We start from the raw sequence: 23,233 nt of genomic DNA, 5'->3' as shown, positions 1-23,233 counted from the left end.
TATTTGTTAAGTGGGTGAATAAATGCCTAAAATTTATACATAGTTCTATAATGCCTTGGGATAAGCTCCAAATTCCTTAATATCCCTCCTCTGCTTCTCTGGTGTCTTCTCCTTTCACCCTCTGTTCTAAACCATACACTCACAGCTAAGGTGAAAGCTGTGTTTTCCAGAAGCCTCTTGTTACTCTTGGTTTTAAGTCCTCATCACCCTCTCCACCTCTTTCCCTTTTGTCTTCCCTAAACCCTATTGTGCTTTCCATTAGCTCCTAGGAAAAGCCTTTCTCAGGGGCCTACACCTTCCTGCAGCATTAGCTCTCTGGCAACCAGTTCAATGCAGGCCCACTGTGCTCACCACTTTATATTTCAATGGGCTGTTAACTTCTTTGCCTTGCTGTTACACCAAGTTCCTTGAGGGCAATGCCTTCATCTAATTCATCTTTTTATTCCCAGGCTTAACACGACACTTGGGGTCTAGTATATGTCCAATAAAGTATATGAAGTGAAACAGTCATTTAAAAATAACATACAGTTGGTAGTTACAAATAGCCCTGCCAATCTAAACAAATCTGTAATGCCACTGATGTAACTTACAAGTCTAAACACAACTGACACTGTCAATGAGGTGAATCAATGAAAGAGCATTTTGTGACAATCTCTGTGAACATCAAAACTATACAGAAGAGTCACAGATGATAAGAATATGAAAAGAAATTACTGTAAGCAAAATGTATCATCACATTTTTCCTCTAAAGTATTTCTAAAGCTGTATTACTCAAGTGTAATCAGTGAGGGTTTGTTAGGTGAGGAACAAAACTGAGTTTTAGAAGATCTTCTACACAGATAACAGATAAAGTTTATTTTTAATAGTTTCTCTTTGATTTATGTAATATGCTCCAGAATAAACTAAAAACTTCTAGGTTTTTAAGGGTGCCTGGATGGCTCAGTTAAGCATCTGCCTTCAGCTCAGGTCATGATCTCAGGGTTCTGAGATCAAGCCCTGCCTCAGGCTCCCTGCTCAGTGGGGAGTTTGCTTCTCCCTCTCCCTGCAGCGCCCCTGCTTTCTCTCCCTCTCTCTGTAAAATAAATAAATAAAATCTTAAAAAAAAAACATATGAACAGGAAAAAAAATGAAGATCAAAGATCTCAAACTCTCAGAAAATTATAACAAACCTAACAACCCAATGAGTTACCATGTAAGAGTGATTAACCTAAAATTCCAAGCACATGCCACAGAGAAGAAACAGTTGCCAAAGGATCTCATTTGAATACATTAATAAACAGTATCCCAACACAACCCTGTAAACATGTTAACTAAAGTCTCTATCCTGGGGCACCTGGGTGGCTCAGTTGTTTATGTGTCTGCCTTCAGCTCAGATCATGATCCCAGGGTCTTGGAATCAAGCCCCATGTCGGGCTCTCTGCTCAGTGGGAGCCTCCTGCTTCTCCCTGTCCCTCTGCCTTCTGCTCCCTCTGCTTGTGTTCTTTCTGTGTCAAATAAGTAAAATCTTTATATACTGTATTTGCAAATAAAAATATTGGTATCAATTAAAAATGGCCAGGAATTGATTTCATTTATCTCAACACTCCCCCACACCTCCCTTATACATATAATCCTGAATATGACACATATAATCATTGATATAATTCAGTTACTGAGAGTCGTTGGATGATAGCCACCCTTGATGGAGAACATACTATGTTTAATCCTTACAATAATTCTACAGGGTAGTTAATATCTATTTTGTTTTTACTTAAATGAGGAAACTAGGCATTAAAAAGGTCAGTGAGCTTGCTCATGGTAACACCAATAGAAAGCCAAGAGTTTTTAGATACAGCAAAGCTCACAGTAGTGGAAAAAACAAACACACAGAAAAACCAAAACCAAAACCAAAACATTAATGCTGACAGCCAGTGGAATATTTAACTCAAAACTATCATAACAAATCTTTCCATAGCATGAAATCACTAAGACTGTAGCACTAGCCACTGGCAACATGGGTCTATTTCTTCTCTGCTTTATGACACATGGAATTGTCATCTAGTTAGATCTTCTCATTGGCAGCCTCGGGAGAGAAATGTTTAAATAGCCTAAACCCACCAGCATAGCACAGACTTACCTAAGCTCGACCTCGTGTTGGATCTTTCTATTATCGCGTGCTTGCTGGGATTGTTTAACACTGAGCGCTTGGCGAGTGAGATGTCAGCCGTGACCCTTGTGATGGATATCCTGGTGGCGGAAAAGTAACACAAGACCCTGAGGTTATTGGTGGAATACAAGGGGACAGAAGTACATTCCCAAACTCACCTAAGTATGAAATACATAGTGAATGGTATTTTCAAATGAAAAGATGTTAGGGCACTTAATCATTCGTTTTTGCTTATCTCACACATTAGCTGACATTTATCAGTGCTTACTAAGTACTAAGCATTTTAGCTGGATTATCTCACTAAATCATCCTGCAAAACTCTAGCAGGGATGTTTCTTATAATCCCACTTTTGCTGATGAAGAAATGAGCCAAAGCAGGTTAGTTATCCAAGGCTATATATTTTTAAACAGTGGAGCTGGGGTTTGAACCCAGACTCCCCAAAACTTGTATTTTTAGCCCCTGCACTCTCACACCTCCCAAAGTGTGGTGCTGTGAAAGGCACCAAGAATAAGTAAAAACAAGACAAACATGGTCTAAGATAGCTTCAGAGAGCTAAGAGTCTAGTTAGTGGAAGAGATGGGAATGAATCAGAAAAGTAATTTTCAAATTGTCTCTCCCCACCCCCATTTTCCAGTATATTTACTGAAAAAAATCCTCCTAGAAGGGAGCCACACAGTTCAAAGCCCTGTTGTTCAAGGGACACCTGTATGTGAAGTTGAAAGCTAAGAGATTATTATATCCATGAAACTATAACAAATTTCTGTTTCAAAACTCAGAATGAGTTTTTGTAAAAATAAAAATGACAGAAAAATTCAAAAGAAGAGAGCTGGAATATTAAGAAAATCTAAAGGGTAAAACAAACAAGGGTAATCTATTTTTATTTTTTATTTATGATAGTCAGAGAGAGAGAGAGAGAGAGAGAGAGAGAGAGGCAGAGACACAGGCAGAGGGAGAAGCAGGCTCCATGCACCGGGAACCTGATATGGGATTCGATCCCGGGTCTCCAGGATCGCGCCCTGGGCCAAAGGCAGGCGCCAAACTGCTGCGCCACCCAGGGATCCCCAAACAAGGGTAATCTAAAGGGTTAAAAAAAGGAAAAAAAAAAAAAAGGCACAGAGAGAAAAATTATACAAATGAGAGAACCACCCAGGAGGCTCACCTTCTACATAACAAGAACTCAAGGAAAAAAAAAAAAGCCAGAATTAAGAGTCTTGATTTTCCAAGGTTCAGCACAAAGGTTGAGAGTTCTATTACCGGGACATAGTCTTATAAATTTCGTGACATGGGGGACAAAGGAAAAAAGGTCCTACACTAAAGATCAGAAATGGAAATGTTCTGTGCTTCTCAACAATGGAAGCCAGAAGATAATGGGGCAGAAAGCTCTCAAAAAAATTTTTTTAAAGATTTTATTTATTTATTTGAAAGAGCACAGAGGGAGAAAGGGAAAATCAGACTTCCTACTGAGCAGAGAGCCTGACGCGGAACTCGATCCCAGGACCCTGGGATCATGACCTGAGCCAAAAGCAGATGCTTAACGGACTGAGCCACTCAGGCATCCCAAAAGTTTTCAAAATTCTAAGGGGGAAATTATTCCCATCAGAATTCTGTAGCCATTTTAACGCTCAATTACATGGAAGGGTTGATGAGATATACTTTTAGACATTCAGGGTCTCACAAAATTATGTACTTTTCTGGGGAAACAACCAGAGGATGTTGTTAATTGAAGTGATAGGGAAAGCCCTAGATCAACAGATCTAAGGAAAGGGGGCTCCAACCCAAGGGGAAGGCTAAAGGAATCTCCTGAGTAATGGTGAGGGATGTCCCAAAATCACAAATGTACGCCCAGCAAAGAGAGAACCGTCCAGATTGCGCACGGCAGCATGCTCCCAGAGGTTCAAGAAGACGAAGCTGAGTGGTTGCAGGATGCATTTCCATATACTGTGAGGAGGTCCAGACAACTGGGGAGTCCAGGACTGAATCAGTGCCAAATACACAGGAAGTTAAGGAAGATAAAAAGTAAAATTACTTAACTCACAGAAAACACAGAAGAAAAAGTGATTATAGTATATAGTGTGGCTCATTTGAACATTATCCGCATGGTCATAATACATACTAAAAACTGGAGCCAGCTGAAAGGAGGATTTAACTGTTGGGAGTGCAGGCTGAGATGTGTGCAGGCCGGGGCAGACAGGAAGATGATGCGTGAGAGCTAAATATCCTGTGAGGTAGGAAGCCAGTAGCCACTGCCTAACACCGATAACTCAAGTAGCAAATCAGGCATGTTATTGGGAAGCAAGGAGTAAATAACCAAAAGATAGAGCTAAAACAGTTCAGAGTGGCTGCCGTCTGAAGAGCAGGGCATTTAGTAAGTGTGGGAAGGGACACTGGCTTTTACAGAGAAATCTGTGTTCATCTATACCCCATAGAATTCATTCTTTCCAGAACTTGGACCAGTTAATAGAATTCTCTATCTGTAATCACAGTCATGATAGAAAAGTTCCATACCCCCGACCCACAAAATTCCCTTGTGCTGCCCTCTTAGTTGTCAGTCTGCCCCTCTTCCCTACCCCTGGCACCCAGAGAACTGGTTTTTTTTTTTTTTTTTTTGGTCCCTAAAGGTTTCCCTTTCCCCAAATATTACTGCAGCCTTTTGAATGGAGCTTCTTTCACTTTCCATAATGGATGTGAGATTCATCTGTATTGTTGTATGTTTCCATTTCTTCTTACTGCCAGTGGGGCTGCTGTTTTTTAAAAAAATAAGCATATGATTTTTGAGCTTTTTGTACTTAGATGAAAATTTTATTCAATGTGTTAAAAGCAAGGAGACACTAAAACACTGATTTAAACATTTTCATTATTATTTCAAAATGCATTCACAAGTGAAATCAGGCTATAGGTGAAACACACAATGCTTGGTCATTGTTCAAGATGTTTGTATTTAAGGGCACCTGGGTGTCTCAGTGGTTAAGCATCTGTTGGCATCAGCTCAAGTTGCGATCTTGGGGTCCTGAGATAAAGTTCTGCATCGGGCTCTGCATGGAGACCACTTGGGTTTCTCTCTCTCTTCACCCCTCCCTCTCCATCTTTTTTTTTTAAAAAAAGTTATTTATTTGGGGGTGGGTCTAGCAGTTAGGGTGGTACCATCTGGGAAGCTCCAGCTATAAAGGAGGTAACAGTACTCCCTTCACATGGAGCAACTGTGGCACCATGGAGGGAGACATTCATTCAACACTGATTTATCGGGATCCCTGGGTGGCGCAGCGGTTTGGCGCCTGCCTTTGGCTCAGGGCGCGATCCTGGAGACCCGGGATCGAATCCCATATCAGGCTCCGGGTGCATGGAGCCTGCTTCTCCCTCTGCCTGTGTCTCTGCCTCTCTCTCTCTCTCTCTCTCTGTGACTATCATAAATAAATAAATTTTAAAAAACCACTGATTTATCGAGTGCCTACTATGTGCTAATCATTGGGGTGCTATTATGGAACCCAAATTCTCATGGAAGAGAGAGTGAGTGGAAGGAAGTAGACAGATGTCTGATGTCAGGTGGTCATAAATACCATTAAAAAATAATGCAGGGTAATGAGGACACAGATGGGGTGAGGCAGAGGTACATGCCTGGTGTTCAAGGAACACCTTTCAGAAAAGTTGACCTGTGGTCAGAGGTGAGGGAAGTGAGGGGATGAGCCATATGGGTAGTGTGGGCACAGTGTTCTAGGCAGAGGGCAGAGTGAGCACCTGAAGTGCCGGGCATTACACTAGTAGAGCTATGTGGGGCCCAGTTTCTCCTGATGACCACAGTGTAGGTGTGTCCTTCTACACGGGGAACTGACCCAGCAGCAGGACAGGATTTTCTATAATAATACATCCTCCCTCTCCCACCTGCTTGGGCCTTTCTGCACATGGTACTGCTCAGCTGAGAATCCACTGACCTGCTTCTGTGGTTAGCTTCGTAGGCTGTGTGAAGTTGGGTCACTATCCTATTTCAACTCCTAAAGTTATGCTTTGGGAATTGTCACTACTTGGGGTTCTGCCAAAAAGGAGACCTTGAAAACTATAAGGGCAAAATTCGGGGGACAGTTCAGAGTAGTGGTTCTTAGCCCTCACGGGATACCAAAATTGCCACCATGTAAACTTCTAAAGGTACATTAGGTCGTCCCTTAGGGATTTGGTTTCAGTTGGCCACAGGTAGAACGTAAGCCCTTATTTGGTTGGTATTTTATTTTTAACGTGCTGCAGATGATTTTAATATGCAGCCAGGCTAGATAACCACCAGTTTAGGAGAAGTCGTCTCACATCTAAGCAAATTATCTACACAACAAAACTAAGTGATGTACAGTTGCCCAGGATTATTGATTTCCAGTAAGATTCCTTTGCAGAAGATTCACCAGTGTATACATCCCTACAATTCAGTTCGCATTCCAGACACTTCAGTGCTGACAGCTGACATTTTCAAAGTCACTGGGGAGGAAAACCCAATTCATCACTGGTGGTAGCTTTCCTCTTTGTCCTCTATTTCCTTGTTAATTTACCTGTCAATGTCCTACAAGGATGAATCCGCAGATTGCTTTGTTTACATGACACAGTTGGTTAGGATGGATCGGATTTTAAATGGGCTACTCTATGGCACACAACAGAAAGAGGATAATGATTTATCATCTATTCTTTGACCTGACACACTTAAATGCTATTTAACAGCCAAGATCACAATTCTGACAACTCTCCAGGGCTTCAACAAATGAACTTAACTAGGTTTGAGAACAGAAAAGAATTCCTATCAAGAATCTTTCCATCACCAGCACTTCCTTTCATATATCTTCCCCCCATGGGCTTCAAGTTTTTAAAAAATAAATTTAGTTTATTTAATAGATAATTAAGGAGTAATTTATTTTTCCATTTTAAAATTACAAGTGCATGGAGGTACCTGATACTTTTGATAAGTTTTCTCCCCCCTACTGCTACCAAAACTAAAGACATTTAATGACCCAGGTACTCTAGATGTCTTGCCAGAGGTTAAAAAATTAAATTTTACATGGAATTTTCCAAGTGTTTGTTAGAGACCCTCTTCATTCCTTTAAAGATCTTTAATTGGTGATTCCCAAGCCTAGAATGTTGAACTTGAGCTCTATGAGTCAAATGAGCCAAGACTGCTCCATTAATAAAGCCATGTGAAAATTACTTCTGGCCAGAAAGAACAGACTGATACAACATTCAAATATTTTGCTCATTTGTTTCTTAAATGAAATCAATCTGAATGGGCTAATACGTTAGAGCACCGGTTCAAGCTATGCCCTATGGCTGGAATCTCTCTTCCAAATTCAGAACTTACTAGGTTTAAAGAGTAAGGAAATGCCATCGCATTTTTCCATCTTTGGCATTTTGGAACAGGCAGTGGGTTAAGTCAGTCATGGAAAGCACAGTGCTTTGTCTAGCAATTTCCTGGGTGTGCATGCTCAAGAAGACAATCCCAAATTAGGATAAGTGACAGAGCCAAGCATAGAGAACTGAAAGGTAAATAAGCCTGATTGGGGGGGGGATGCTTTTTTTTTTTTTTTTTTTTTTACTTGGTCAGTGCCAGACTGCCTTGGACCACACCAAAGGTGGTGTTTTCCTGGCACAAACTAAAAAATATTTCAAGTTATGAAAAACAAAATTGAATTAGGAACATTTGATAAGGTGGACCTTGATTTTAGTTTCTACTTCCTTTTCTGTCTCTTTCAGTCCTTTGCTTGTCCTGCTGTCCCTGCCTCCCCTGCTGAAAGTCGGTATCAATTACAAATGACCGTAAGAACAGGTGCAGTCAAGGAAGCAAGGGGTATACTAAGAAACTTAAAAGAACACAAACCCACAGATACTATCTATTGTAAGAAGGACAGGGACATAGAGGAGAGGCACCAAATTTGTCTTGTTAAAAATACATAAATACAGGGATGCCTGGGTGGCTCAGTCAGTTAAGTGTCTACCTTCCGCTCAGGTTTGTGATCTCAGGGTCCTGGATTGAGCCCCGCCTCTCCTTCCCTTCTACTTCTCTGCCTGCTTATGTGTGTGTTCCCTCTCTCTCTCTCAAATAAATAAATATAATCTTTTAAAAAATACAGAAATGTAAACTAGCCCTGTATGTTCCTAGGTCCCCTGAAATCTACTCTTTGCTTAAATTTCAGTTTCCATTTTAGACTCCTATTGTGTCATTGATGCTTCGGGAACTGGCTTAACTCTGACCACGGATTCTTTGACTCAAGTCTTCCTTCCAGCTAACTAGAAGTGAGCTCCATGAAGCCCAAGCCCTCATCTGACTTTGTTCCTCACAATGTCCAGCACACAGAGTATGTTCAATAAAATTTGTTGAAGCAGACTGAGTGGGGAAGGGAAGAGAGGACAAAGATTATGTCCAAGACGATGAACATGGAACACCAGATACGGCCCTGGCTCTGTTACCAGTCACTCCTTGTCTAGAGACTTGAGTTGAAGACCTCTAGGAAGCTTGCCTTCGACATGATGCTGTGGCACACCTTGGTGCCTTCACCCACTTAACACCCTCTACTGGACAGGCCTTTCTCTTTCTAATTTGAGTTAGTGAAATCTTAGTTACCATTTAAAAACCCTTTCCTAGATGTTGAACATTCCTGTCTGCATCAATCCCTCCTCCCCTTATAATCTGTATACCTCGGACACGCACATGCTGAGCTGCCCCTTCATCTATTTCATATTTTACTGCTCAAGGCTTCGGTTTATGGTTGACATCTAAGGTCTACAAAGACAGTGGGTGGCTTCAGCATCTCTGCATTTCTCTAGCAGGGCATATATGGAAAACATTCATTCAACATTCACCCATGTGCCCTTTACACTGAGCTCAGTCCCAGGCATTGAGAACACAATGGTTCACAGAATAGATTCAACAAACAAACAAACAAACAAACAAACAAACAAAAAAGCCAAAATCTGCCCTCATGGGTTGATAGTCTAACTATAGGAGAATGGCAGCAAACAAAATTAATAAATAAAATATACAAAAGAATTATGGGAAAAGTCAAGGAAAGGAGAGAGAGAGAGAGAGAGAGAAAGGAGAGAGAGAGAGAGAGAGAAAGAGAGAGAGAGTGTGTGTGTGTGTAGTGTGCACATATACCAAGGAGAGTATTTGAGGGAAAAGTGTTCTTAGCAAAGGAAAATGTAAGTGCAAAGGCCCTGAGGTGGGCATGTATCTGGATGTCTAGAACACTCATGGAACAAGGAAGTCAGTGTAGCAGGAGCAGAATGAGAATGTAAGAGATGGTGTCAAAAGTAAGGAGCGGGGTGGGATTGTGGATGGTCAGACCAGAGAGGGTCTTAAAGGCCGCTATGAGGACTTTGATTTTTACTCAGTGAAAAGAGAAGCTACTGGATAGATCTGAACAAAGCAGGTATAAGACCCACTCACAGTTTAACAGAGTTGTTCTGGCTGCTGAATTGAGAAGAGAGGTTAAGGAAGCAATAACAGAAGCAAAGATACAAGTTAGGAAGCTATGATGATAATCCAGGGAGGGGTGTCTGTGTCTTAGGCCAAAAGGATCGCAGAAGATGTGTGAGAAGTCATCAGATTCTTGATAGATTTTGAAGATACAGACAACGGCATTTGGATGCAGGATACAAGAGAAAAAGACAGTTAAGAATGATTCAGTAAGGGATACCTGGGTGGCTCAGTGGTTGAGCATCTGCCTTTGACTCAGGGTATGATTCCAGGGTCCTGGGATCGAGTCCTACATTGGGTTCCCTAAGGGGAGTCTGCTTCTCCCTCTGCCTATGTCTCTGCCTCTCTGTCTCTCATAAATAAATAAAATTTTTAAAAATTAAAAAAAAAAAGAATGATTCAGGGATCTGGGGCAGATGGGTCTTGGGTCCAAAAGACAAAGCAGGTGTACTTGAGGTGTGGGATATTATGAAAGGAGCTGGTTTTTGGGAGAAGTTGGGAAGTCTGAGAAGTCTATTAGACACCTTGGCAGTGATACTGAATAGGCAGTTGGATATATGGATCTGGAGTTCAGAGGACAGACCTGCAAAGGAAGTCTAACATCAAATGAAACCACTCACGGAATGAGTGTAACTTGAAGAGAGAAGACCAAAGGACTTAGCTGTGGCCGCTCCAAGATGTCTAGTTGAAGAGGAAGAACCAGCCAAGGAGAAAAAGGAGACAAAGTGAGAGCAAAGAAAAACCAGGAAAGCGTACTTGCAGAGATCACACACATAAAGTATTTAAAAGAGGATGAAGCAGTCCAACACGTCAATTAAGAGGAGGACTGAGGATTTGCCCATGGATTTGGTAATAGGAAGGTCACTGCTCATCTGACAGGACTAGTTTTGGTTGAGTGATGGATGAGTAACTGGAGACACCACATCAGTACAAGGAGAACAAGTAGGTACCACATTTTGAGGGAGTTCTGCTGTAAAGAAAAGGAGAAAATGGGATAGCAGAGGGGAATATGGTTCAAACTTCATTGAGAAGGGAGAAATAACTACATTTTTAGGTGCTGAGGGAGATTCCATTAGAATGAGAAGTAGTGATGAGGAGAAAGGCAAGGGTTTTACAGTTGTGTTGAGATGGGGAATGGGATCTAGTGCCCAAGTGGGTGGGATGGCCATCGCTCGGAACAGAGTGGAAGCAGAGCATCCAGGCAAACACGCAGGTTGGGCTCGGTGTGGTGGTGGGACAATCTTTTGAAAGTTCTCCTCTGTTTGCTTCTACGTGTCTGTGGAAGCAAGTTCATTGGGGAGGGAGAGGAGATGGGGTTTTGGGGCTTGGTGAGAAAGGAAATGGTACAGAAGTCTAGAAGAGTAGAAAAGTGAATAGAAGAGAGATATTACATATTATTTCTGCGCAGCACTAAGAGCCAGCTAATGATAAATTTAGGGTGATACAGGTCAGTGAGGATGTGGCCAGGTTCCCCTCACAGAGGCAGGTGCAGGAACAGAGAGCTGCTTATCTAGGACTGAGGATGTGCTGAGCAAAAACGACAAATATTTACTGAATCAGATTGAGCTGAATGAAACTTACTGCCCATCACCATACAGACTTTGGAGAGTAGTTTTCTCTGTGATCACCTGCCTGTCCCACCCGGCTTTTGTCATCTTCAAGAAGAAATTCACAAACAGTATTCTGAAATACTCACCGTCCTTCAAATCTGTGTTTTAAAAAATCAAACAACGCTTTCTGCATCATATCTGTGACCTGCAATTGAGCAAGCAATACATTAAGATAAAATGAAAATAGTACTAATTACAACAATTATATTCCTAAGATTGTTTAAAAACCTGGGCTTCCCATTTGGACAGCACTGCACGTGTGAGATTTTTTTTTTTCACATTTTTCTGCTGCAGAGTTCTGATACAATGACAATTAAAAAGGCCAAGTTCCCCAAATTTATCCTGATGTTTTAGTGACGATACACTGACATTGCAAGTGTTTTCAGGCACTCTCCATTTGATACCATTTCCCCAGACTGAGTAAGCAGAAGCTAGCAAAACCTCCAAAGCAACAGCTATAAAAACAGAACACAACAGGAAGAGATATATACCACAACCTGGAAAACAACATGCTTCCCTGCTAGAAGTTCTTTAAGCTCTAAATTCAAGAGGGAGGTGGGGGTCACAGAGCAGTTCAGCAAGCGAAGGTCAAGTATAGGGGGCTCCAGAGGGCAGCCACTTACCTCGTACCCCTTCAGAGAAGGGCCCACCAAGACCACTGGCCGCATGGAAGGTACCACATCATAAGGAGGAGTGTGCTCTGTCTGCAGAAAGAGAGGGGAGGACTTCAGATGGTTGACAGGCAGGGGAACTTAAATATTTTAAGTATAAATTATTCTTTCTGAACTCTGTAATAGGAGGCACCGGCTTTCCAGACCGTTCCTTTTTTTTTTTTTTTATTTTTATATACATTTTTTTATTACTTGCCTCTTTCTTCAATAAACTCAAACAAAGATTGGTGGACTTATTTTCCTAAAGTTCTCAAGTTACCGAAAAGTTTACAGTTTTCTTGCTCTCCTCAAGAAATACTACTGACATATTAGTTCCTAAAGCAGGAAGTGCTGCTTTTGAACAAAAACTAGGTGAAAGAACAGAAACATGCCTCATGCAGAATAGATGCTTTAGGCTTTACTGGAAGTTAACACGGCTTTCGAATGCATTTGAGAGTTTTCTGAAGACTTGAACGATCAGGCCTATCGTGGTTAAGTACGGAGAAAAGAAAGGTCTTAGCTAGCTTTGCATCTTAGAGGTTTGTCTTACCTGGATAAAGCCTAATTTTGAACATTATAAAGTTCATTACCAAATACTTGAAAATCCCTGCATTACTGTGAGAGTTTAAGGCTAACAGGCATGCTTGTTTCAGCAAGCAGTAATCAAGGTCACTAGCACAGGTTAGTGATTCATGTTTTTGAATTTCTGGTCTCTAGACCTTGAAACGTGGAAACTTGAAATATAAGGTTTATGTGTCTTGGAAGGAAGGTGGTTAATGTGTGATAGCATATTCAAGCACGCTACAGGGGCCTCACAAGGTTTGCTATCAACTTGCACATCTAATATGCTTCCCTAGAGTGGTTTAGGTAATGTCTCTGTTATATAACTAATTCATGCCTTTCCAGGATAATTCCTCTCCTTTTTGGAAGAGCAGAGGGAGGAGCTAAATTTTGCAGCAATTTCTAAAATTTCGCAAAATTTTCAGCTTAGCTGCTTCACATAAAATGGTCAAAATAAGTTTTTTTTTTCCCAAAAAAATCAGGTAACAACAGCTAATCTGCTTGATTACATCAAAACCAGCTATTTCCAAAGCAGAAAATGCTACAGGGACTCAAAATGACTTTTTTTATTGCAGAAGAGAGGCCTTAAACACGGAGGTAAACAAATCAGTGTCATGTGAATCTTTAGGCATTAAGGAGTGTCTAAAAAAGATATATTTTTAGAATCACAGAGACAAAAAATTTTTTTTAACTATTTTAAGAGATTGCAAAACTAACGTGCGAATGTGAACTTCTGCATTAGCCTGTTGGCCAAGAACATTCTACTGTTGCTTAAAATAGCCCATTATAGGGCACCTGGGCGGCTCAGTCAGCTGAGCTTCTGATTCTTGGTTTTGACTCAGGTCATGATCTCAGGGTGAGGAGACTGAGAGCCCTGCCTGGGGGTCTGTGCTCAGCGCTGAATCAGCTTGAGATTCTCTCTCTCTCCCTCTGCCCCTCCCTGCTGCTTGTGCTCGCTCGCTCTCTCTCACTCTCTCAAATCAATAAATAAATCTTTTTAAAAAATTGTCCATTACAAACTTTATGACTTTGATCAAATTTAACTTGCTTCGGGGCGAGGAGTTAAAAAGCATTTCAGCTTCAATAGTTTCCATGTTGAGATTTCGTCTAGAGTAGCAGACAAATATATTTATGGGGGGTGAAAATAATGCTGTGACCGTGCTGTCAAATTTTAGTCCTTCAGATTTTACCTAGTGTTCAAACTTAATTTTAATAGACACAAGAAAGGTAAAATACATTTTCAAACAGGGAAAAAAAAAACAAAACAAAACAAGACAAACATAATACAGTAACAGCACAGAGGCCACAAGCACCAGTCTAAAAGCAGCCTAAAACATGGAAAACAGCCTCATCCGTGAATCTCAGGTTGTCTTGTTGGTTTTGAGCTCTACATCGAAGTTCACCACATAATCAATAACAGAAGAATGAATACCAGTGCCGAAGGCATCATAAGCATATTTGTCATGACAGTGATTCCGTCTGGGATCATACTGAGAATGTTTAGAAGCCAAGTCCTTATAGCTATTCAGTATAAGAATACTGTTGTTGGAATTGGGAATATGAATTGCACAGCTACCAAGAAATTTTATTTTGAGTCTGTAAGTATTAAGTGGCCCAGTATTTTGGAGGTCTTTGGTTCCTTCGATCTCTGGCTGCCAACTAGCGAAGCATTACCCATGCTGGTCATCAATCAGCTTCTTATTCAATAGGGTAGCTACAGAAATTACCTTATTTGATGGAATATTGGTACTTTATGCCCTATGGATACCGACACCATCATTTTTACCTACTCTTTCCTGCTAGCCTTATTTTGTTCCAATTCTTTAGCTGAAAAATCACAATCAACATTTTTCAAGGTTGAGAATTTAAGACTAAGCAAACTTTGAAAATATATCTCGACTAACATGGTTTCAGTTCATGTCACTGCTCTATAAAATTCAGAGTGTCTGAGGGATGCTGATTTTCTAGGCATCCGCACTAGGAAGACTGTCTGTCACTTGGCTGCAAGATTTAGCTGCGCCGAGAAGGTAGGACCAGAGAGAAGGGCCCACTGGTGCGGGTTTGCATCAAGCAGGGGCTGTCTGTCTTAACACACACACAAAAAAATCCAGGTTTTCATTTTTGCCTGGAGTGCCGAGGTCTTCCATTATAAAAGTAATCCTCATTTACTTAAAAACAAAACAAAACAACAAACTTTATAGTGCAGTCTCTGACATCTCATGGATAATTTCAGAGTTCCTCCATGTGGCAAAATGCTTGTGTGCAGGGGAAGAGAACCAAGGACACGGAGTTTGGGACAGAGGCAGCTTTCCTCCACACACGTCATGAGATATCCGCATGGTTTGTGCAGGACACATGGCTCAATAGTAGGAAGTAGGATTCCAGAAGACAGCACAGTTGGCTGTGCAAAGTGGTGTGTCAAAAGAAAGGAAGGAATGGAAAGTGTGTGTGTGTGTGTGTGTGTGTGTGTGTGTGTTGGGGCGGGGGGGGGAAGAGGTGATGTCCTTAAAAAATAATGCTTTCAAGCTACAAAACGTGTGAAAAGAAACAGATCTTGTCTGGAGTAAAGGGAGCTCTGGAATACTCTGGTTTGCAGTCAGGGGACAAGGAGCATCACCGTGTAGCATCTTGCCTGGCCAGTGGCAAAGGCTCTACGCGTGGCCACTGCCCCGTTATCTGACAGGTGAGGTCCTGCAACCTGACTGATGGAGAAGGCAAGAACAGGGGGAGAGTACTTATAGAGGACAAGAGGAGAAACTCACAGTAAACCGCCAAAACAAGCCTGCAGTTTTCCAATGGTCTTGCTCATCGGCAGATTTTGCACCTAGTGGATTAGAAGTTTAAATACTGACTAAATTAAAAATTGAATAATTTCTTTTAGTACAAGCTATGTATCTGGATAGCATAAATCAGAATCTCATAATGGTTTTAATATGCTTGATATAAGTTAAATTTCTGGAAAAAAAAAGAAAGAGACAAAGACAGACAGAATAAGCATGCACAGTAGAGGTGCATTATTTGGAGCTGTCAGCGTTTGACATCTCAGAATGTTGGAACAGATTCCCTTGGTGGTAGATATTTATTCCATCAAAAAGGATAAGTACTGTAATCTTGCTTTAACAAGGTCACTCACTGAATTTAGTCGGTTTGAAAGGCATGGACTCAATTAGCTGTTTGAGAGGTTCTCTTCTTAGGATAGGAATGACTGCATTTAAATGAAACTGTGGGATTTAATGCTAATGATGCCAGTGGCAGGATAAACACAGCTTATGTCAATGTAAACTTACCGATTTCTGCTTCTGCTTAGCTACAGCAGCATGGAAAAGAAACAAAGAATAACACAGCATGCACGTTATTGGCTTATCAAAGGACGCAGACAGTCAACAGGACCAGAAATGTGACGCAGTGCAGGTGAGCAGGTGGACAGATGGGAGTTTGGAAGTTATTGTTACCTTCTTAAAGAAGGGTATTCTTTTCTCTTTGGAGTGGGGTGACGTTACACTGTTTGCACTGGGTTTAGGGGAGCGGTGGTTTGCTGGAATATCATTTTCTTCTGCATCTAAGCCAGTAGCATCTATGTCTATAGCTATATACAGACAAACAATTCAAAAATCATCAGGTAGACAGGAGAGGAAAAACAGGTTATAAAAAAAAATAAAATAAAACGAAAGCAAACAAAACTAACCATAGTAAAAGATCTATCATGAGTGCTGAGCATCATCAACAAAGTAAAATGTAAAGTAAGACACGTTAAGAACGCAATGTCATCAAACCTAACAAAACCCAAAGATTTCCCCTCAGGGTAACTGCTTGCTTGCACAAATGAGCTGCCTGCTAGACCTCCTGGGTAATATTTTAGAGAAACATTTTTAATGTGTAGTTTCAAATACAGTACTGGTATTTTTCCACGTCACCTGTAGATAAGTATGGTTCAGAACATCCAGCTTCGCGCTTATGGGATCATCAGTCACCTTTTCAATAATAAGCAACTACATTGGAAACCTTATAACAACATGCCTCAGATTTCTTATTTTGCTTGTTTTTGTGTGAAAATAAGGGCAATGTGAAAAGCATCATGAAAAACACAACAGGCATTTGAGGAAAAGCGAGAATAGAAAAATCTTAAATTCAGGGACGCCTGGGTGGCTCAGCAGTTGAGCATCTGCCTTCAGCTCAGGGCGTGATCCCGGAGTCCTAGTATCGAGTCCTGCATCAGGCTTCCTGCATTGAGCCTGCATCTCCCTCTGCCTGCGTCTTTGCCTCTTTCTCTGTGTGTCTCGTGAATGAATACATTTTAAAAATCTTAAAAAAAAAAATAAAGATCTTAAATTCAGGCAACCTAAAGAAGTCCTACAAAGACAAAGGATTCAGGGAGGCTTCCAGGGTGGGCCAGATTAAAACGATTCCAAGGGGCACCTGGGTGGCTCAGTTGCTTAAGCATCTGCCTTCAGCTCAGGTCATGATCCCAGGGTCCTGGGATCAAGGGAGCCTTGCATCAGGTTCCTGCTCAGCGGGGAGTCTGCTTCCCCCTCTCCCTCTGTGTGCTTTCTCTCTCTTAAATAAATAAAATATTAAAAAAATAATAAAATGATTTCAAGATGGTATGTACCCTGTCTGGCAGGCCTGACTGAAAACTAATTATAGAGCACCGGACCTCATGATCTCCAAATGAAATGAGTCTTATAAAATGACCTGATAAGAGACTTCTGACGATTTCTATAAAGCACTCCTAGAAATGCATTTAACATGAGAGACAGAGTGGAAGGACACAGAGAGGCCAGAGAGCATGGCACGGGTCCCCTCGTCTGGAGAATGAGAGATTTAGGCCTGTGGTTCAACATGCTTTCACTTTTAAAATCTTTTGTCTGGAAAACTGGAGCACTGAAAGATTCAGTGTTAAATGAAAAAACAACAACAACAAAAAGATCCAGCATCTCATTCCGAAGTTGATAAAATGCTTCCACGTGCAATGACTACAGAATTTCATCAGCTGCAGAATCGGAACTGGAAAGTATTTTGAGGATCACTTTCAACCCTCTTATTTTTAAAAGACTGAAATGATAAGACTCTTAAAGAGTTTAAGGGACTTGGCAGAGCCAAGACTCAGAGGCGAGGCTCTGGGTCTGTGCGCCCCTGGCCCATGCCTGCACCCTGCTGCCTGTTGGGGGGGCGCTCTCAATGCAGGCACCCTCCCTTCCTCAGCTCCCCGGGCTTTCCAGGTGGGGGTCCTCACTTTCGGGATTCAGGGAGGGACCAGAGGTGAGCTCCGGAGAGAATTACTCTATGGTTTAGATGAGTCCTGGAAAAGAGAGTCTACTCAATCTAACAAAACCCACAGCACATTCAGATAAGGAGCATCTGGAAGGAACGGTTTGGTGTCACTAAGCAGCTAGCATTCCTGCCACCCACGGGGGAACATGGGGGTTCACACAAAGGCAGCCGCTGCTAACCTCTTCCAATCGTGGCAGATCACCTGACAGCCATCACATTTTTTTTTCCAGTTTGGAAATTATTACGGATATTCGGTGACTCAGCCTTTTTGAAAACTAGGATCTCTCGTTCAATTGTTCCTTTGGTTCATCTGATGAGGTCGACGATGCGTGATGGAGTGGGAATCCCCAGCACCGTTTGCACCACATTGCACGTATTAAGGGCCGCTTGCAGAGCAAGCAGGGAGGACTCCCTCTCCAGTGAAAGGAGTAACAGACCGAGTTAATTCCAGGTATTTAGTGAGACTTACCTAGTAAATAAGTCTTTCTCCTTATGCCGCCCACACATATTGATGCACTGCAAGGCTGAGTACGTGGTGTGCGACAGAAACACTGTAAGTTGAGGCTGACTTTTACATAACCCTGTAATGCTCTTCCCTAAATCCTAACTTAGGAAGAATGCTGTTAGTGTCTGCCTGGATACTATGGAGAGGATCCAGGTCAGTTTTCTCACTATCTCTAGATCTACCTTAACCAAGTCAGATCGGTTTCTCTTCTGGTGGTAAATTCCCATCTACTTTTAACCTTTCTCCTCTTTTCTTGGGCTTATGAAGGCCTTCAAGGGATGGTAACTTCCTCAAAGCCTCTCCGAAACAGGATTCCTGCAGGCGTGTTAGTTGACAGGACGCTGGCAAAGTTCATGCATGAGATTTTATGATCTGGCCATTCAGTTTGGTCTGCTGTGACCAGTGGGTGGATTTTTGAAATATTTTTTCTAAGTAAAAGTGGAAATGCATACAAAGTTTAGCTGTAATATTGCCCAGATGTTTGGCAACCCACACGTAGCCTGAGAGCCCAAGTCAGGTTTGAAATTTACCTATATTTGGATGCAAGGGCTCAAAATCCCAAACTGAGAACTTTCTAATTTATTAGTTCTGACTTTTGGTTAACTTAAATTTAAAAGCATCTGGGCTTATTCCCAAACACAGGGAATTCTAAAACATTTGGCCACTTTCAAAACACATTAAAGAAATTTACTAAGACAGTTAAGAAGCATGTTCAACTCTTTTTCATAGTTCCATATACTTTATTAGACTCAGATGGTTACCCCTTTTTTGTTTCATACTTGTATCTGCAGACCTTGGCAAATATTAGTATTTACTTGGGAAAAACTACTTTCATAAATATTAAAATAGTTTATTTTCTTAGTCCTCAACAGAATGATGTTTCTTTACTTTCTTTCCTTTATTTTTTATTTTATTTTTTTGGTGGAGAGCCTTGGAAACATTTTTTGAGACCTAAATTGTAACTTCATCTTAGACACTTAGGTCCAGTTGAGTAGCATGCTGGGGTGACCTGTGTGGGTACGCACATGTAGGTACGGGGAATGTGTTGTGTAACCGGCTACTACCCCATTACCCAGATGCGAGGTGGAAATTTCTCCTTTTCCAAATCCTTGAGAACTTCCAAGTATATTTGCTTTAGGCAAACACTTATATTCTTCGGCCCAGCAATGGGTGAGGTGAATGTAGATGGGGCCTCTGGGGGATACAGGTGAAAGTTACATCTCTAGGCCAATCCACACTGGATTGGTTAGGCAGTTTACCCTGGAAGGTGGGGTGGGGGAAACTTCTCTGTAGAAATTTTCTAGATTTTTCCTTTAGAGAAGTTGAGGTATTAATATGAAAATTATAGCAGGTTCCCAATGTGCCTACTGCAAATTTCGTAGCTGGCAAATGTCTCCAGTCATTAAGTGACAAGTGTTTTCTGTTCTTGGTATCAGAAAAGTTATTCCAAAGTCCTGTATCTATATAACACTTTGCATCAAGTTTTAAATCATCCTTACTTTATTGTAGTAAATTAAACTTTAGTTTTAGTAGTGACAAACATCTGTCTACAAAAATGAAATATTATTTTTACAAACACACTAACTTACTCTTCAGAATGCATGTGGCCTGCTCTCCTGATATTACCAAAACCATGAGACGGCTACAGTATGGTTTAAAGAAATGGAAGAATTTTCCTGGTCTACAGGAGTGGCACTGACATCTGCGGATGGAGCCGCGGTTCTCTCACTATATGATGCAACATTTCCCCATTTCAGGAACCTGGTGACAGTCCTCTCGAGTTTCTGAGGCAGTTTTTAAGATACATACAAAGGGTACAGCTTTAGATCATAATCTCTGTAACTTCACATGTTTGAGAAGGAGTGGAGATAAGCCTGTGCATTCACTAAACAGCTCCCCTCCCACTGGTGAAGGGAAGACACACGCCTCACATAAGACATAAGCCCTAAAAGGGCTTCCATCTCCATTTCAAACATGTTTTAAGTAAAACATATTTTACTTAATTTGGGGCAACTCAGAATTACTGCAAGCTGTACATACATGGTTTTTGGAATCAATATGCATCCTAAGATGATTTATTTCTTATTGTGCTCAGATCTTGCACTTAAAAAGTTCTATCATTTTTATTAAGAAGCCTTCAATTGGTCTCTAAAAGCTGCCAACATTCAGGAATGAGGCATCATCAAGAGTAATAGGAGAATCCTGTTTTTAAGACAGTTAGGGTGCAACTACTCCCCTAACTTGTCCACAGACACACACTCTACCCAATTCCAGCTTTCTCAAAATCACACAAAGAATCATTTTGCTCCAGTACTCTGATGGGGAGTCCTTGCAATCTTATTCTGACTCAACCGCTTCTCTTGGCAAACTAAGATTCTGGTGATCATGGGCTTTCTGCAATTCTATCAATTAATCTCCAATTTATATACAACTCCAAGTTCTACACAGATTGGTAGAGTTGCCAGATTTAACAAAGAAAAATATAGCCAAGTTTGAGTTTCAGATGTTTTTTCCTACTGTAAATATTTCTCATACAGTACTTATATGAAAAAAAATTATTCATTCTTTATCTGAAATTCAAATTTTGCTTACCATAGTGCCCTTCTCCACTGCCTTGGAAAGAAAACAGGAGTCCCTCTTCCTACAAGGGATTCTCTTTTTTCAATACTTCTACTCATCTCTGACACCCTCCACAGAGTCTTTGGGGTAAAACTCAGGTTAGGCCAGTCACTCCATCATCACTTTATTCTCCTTTTCCTACCTTTCAAAAACTTTTATCTTTCTTCTGTCTTTATTTAACTTTGAGGCTTGACGCTGTGCTGGGCACCAGAGTGGGAGGTGTGTAGGCATAAAAAGTTAAATACACTCATCACTTTGGTCATCTAAACAACTTACAGGGAACACACAGACGTACTTCCTTTTTTCAAAGCCCTGAACAAAAACTCCCCGTGTTGTTTCTTACTCCACGTAGGCATTCCTATTTCTGATTGCTTTTGATCCTTCTAGGGTTCACACACTGAACCTGTGTATGTAGATTCACACAACTAAGTGAGATTGAGGAAAGCATGAAATGCAGAATGTGACATTCTGCACTCATTTCCTACTTACCGGATGATGGCGGTGTAGATTTTCTGGAGCTAGGTACTATGTCACCCAAACTGGATGATGAATTTCCTCCTGATTTACTGGAGTAAAGCAAAAATTTATATTACACTTGACACTTATTTCAGATATTAAAACATTTGTATTGCTCAATAAACATGATTAGTCATTGTGTTTTTTACTGAATTTTAAATTTGCCTTTCCTACAAGGAGACAAATAGTAATTTCCCAGTGGAGATTCCTGGAGTACTTGAAACAGCTATGTAATAGTCTCTGTTTCAAATTCAAGGTTTAATTTTAAAAGGCCCTGGGAGAATGGAAGAGAACTAGGGTAATTTCTGCAGCCCTCACATTCTCTACCAGCATCACAGGGAGACAGCAGCAGAGATTTCCTTTGCTTCTTAGGTCAGAGACCCTCTGAAATAATGCAGAGAACCTTAAGGTTAATGACAAGACTTATGGTTTTCTTCTTGTTTGGTTCTCTTCTCTTCTTCTTTTTTTTTTTTTTTTTTTTTTTTGGTTCTCTTCTTTGTCTTAGCTTGGTTACTTCTAGTGTGTTAAGACTGAAAGTACTGAAGCTTTTTGAGCAGCCTATAAAAGAAAAACACAGCAATACTAAACTTGCTAATCTTTACAAGATACACAAAGGAACATGACAGTGTGACATGATTTAACCCTCTGACAGCATTTAGCATTTGGAACATGTCTCAAGCATGACCAACATGGAGGATTCAACTTTGTTCATTGAGGTACAATTTGAAGAGCGTGTACATTGGGACCAGTAAATCCTAAAATTTGATACATAATATGCCAGTGTTTTAGAAACTTTAGACTTAACATCAGAACCAGAGCATTTATGCTTTTACCAGCATCCTGGCATGCTAAATGTCCTATGACTAAAAGGTCCCCCCTTCACAGATGAGGACAATGGAAAGAAGTAGCGAGTGATAGGCAATTTTGGCAAGACAGTCTTACTGTCTAACATTTTTATTATCAGAGCCAACGCTGGGTCCAATTGAATCTGCTACAGTGTCTATGCACCAAAGGGCAATGTTTAAGTTACATAAATATCAATATGAAAAAATAAATTCCACGAAAACACCAGTAACCAGGCTGAATTGTATTGCTACTATTCTGGCATTTTAATGTGTAAAACAGACCAACATCAAAAACTTACAGCAGCTAGAAGGAGGCCTCTGTATCTTTTTGAAGTTCTTAAGAGATACTCTAGTACATTTAACAAGGATACCAGACAGTATGTAAAATTAATAAAAAGTGGTATTTACAGAAGCAACTTCTGATTGTTTTATAAGAATATCCATTACCAGGACCTACATATTTTCTTCCAGAAGTTCTTTGTGTGTTTGGTTTTTATTTTTACTTCTTTCACAGTACCAAGTCTAACTTCAGTTCAAGCATGGCTCTGTTTTACATTCTCTTTGAATTTTAATAAAAGTCAAAGTATTATTTGAATTGTGTAAAAATTTCAAGGAACACCGCAAATAGTCAAAATGTTCAAAATGCAAATTTGCCCTTAACTTTTAATTCTAGACAAATGCCACATTCCTGAGCTCTGCCCCAAATTATTGCCTTTGATTTCTGTCAATTTTTATAATTTAAAAATCAGAGTTCTTGGGATCCCTGGCTGGCACAGCGGTTTAGCGACTGCCTTTGGCCGAGTGTGCGATCCTGGAGACCCGGGATCGAATCCCACGTCGGGCTCCCGGTGCATGGAGCCTGCTTCTCCCTCTGCCTATGTCTCTGCCTCTCTCTCTCTCTCTCTGTGTGTGTGTGTGACTATCATAAATAAATAAAAATTAAAAAAAAAACTTAAAAAAAATCAGAGTTCTTATGTACTCTGAATTCTAGTTATGTACTCAAAACTGTATTTCGAATGCTAGAAGACAAATGTAAAAATCTCTGAAAACAAGTAAAAATACCTTCATGTA

General features: G+C 40.7%; 1 protein-coding gene across 7 annotated transcripts in view; it reads right to left on the bottom strand.

Moving 5' to 3' along the window:
- The window catches only part of CACNB2 (calcium voltage-gated channel auxiliary subunit beta 2), a 383,666-nt gene that overhangs the window by 15,455 nt on the left and 344,978 nt on the right, over positions 1–23,233 (bottom strand). For 4 of the 7 annotated variants that reach the window (XM_055331535.1, XM_055331539.1, XM_055331540.1 and 1 more), the window contains 5 exons: positions 21,291–21,367; positions 15,859–15,992; positions 11,819–11,899; positions 11,282–11,340; positions 2,117–2,226 (listed from right to left, as the gene is read on the bottom strand). In XM_055331535.1, coding sequence (XP_055187510.1) covers positions 2,117–2,226; positions 11,282–11,340; positions 11,819–11,899; positions 15,859–15,992; positions 21,291–21,367 — 461 coding nt within the window. Of the gene's footprint in view, positions 1–2,116; positions 2,227–11,281; positions 11,341–11,818; positions 11,900–15,168; positions 15,231–15,693; positions 15,714–15,858; positions 15,993–21,290; positions 21,368–23,233 lie in introns of all 7 variants that reach the window. The other 3 variants (XM_055331537.1, XM_055331541.1, XM_055331536.1) reach the window with 2 other exon arrangements.

The sequence above is a fragment of the Nyctereutes procyonoides genome, unplaced genomic scaffold (assembly GCF_905146905.1).
Source record: "Nyctereutes procyonoides isolate TBG_1078 unplaced genomic scaffold, NYPRO_anot_genome, whole genome shotgun sequence".
Taxonomy (NCBI): Eukaryota; Metazoa; Chordata; class Mammalia; order Carnivora; family Canidae; genus Nyctereutes; species Nyctereutes procyonoides.
This window is presented reverse-complemented; position numbering and strand designations above follow the sequence as displayed.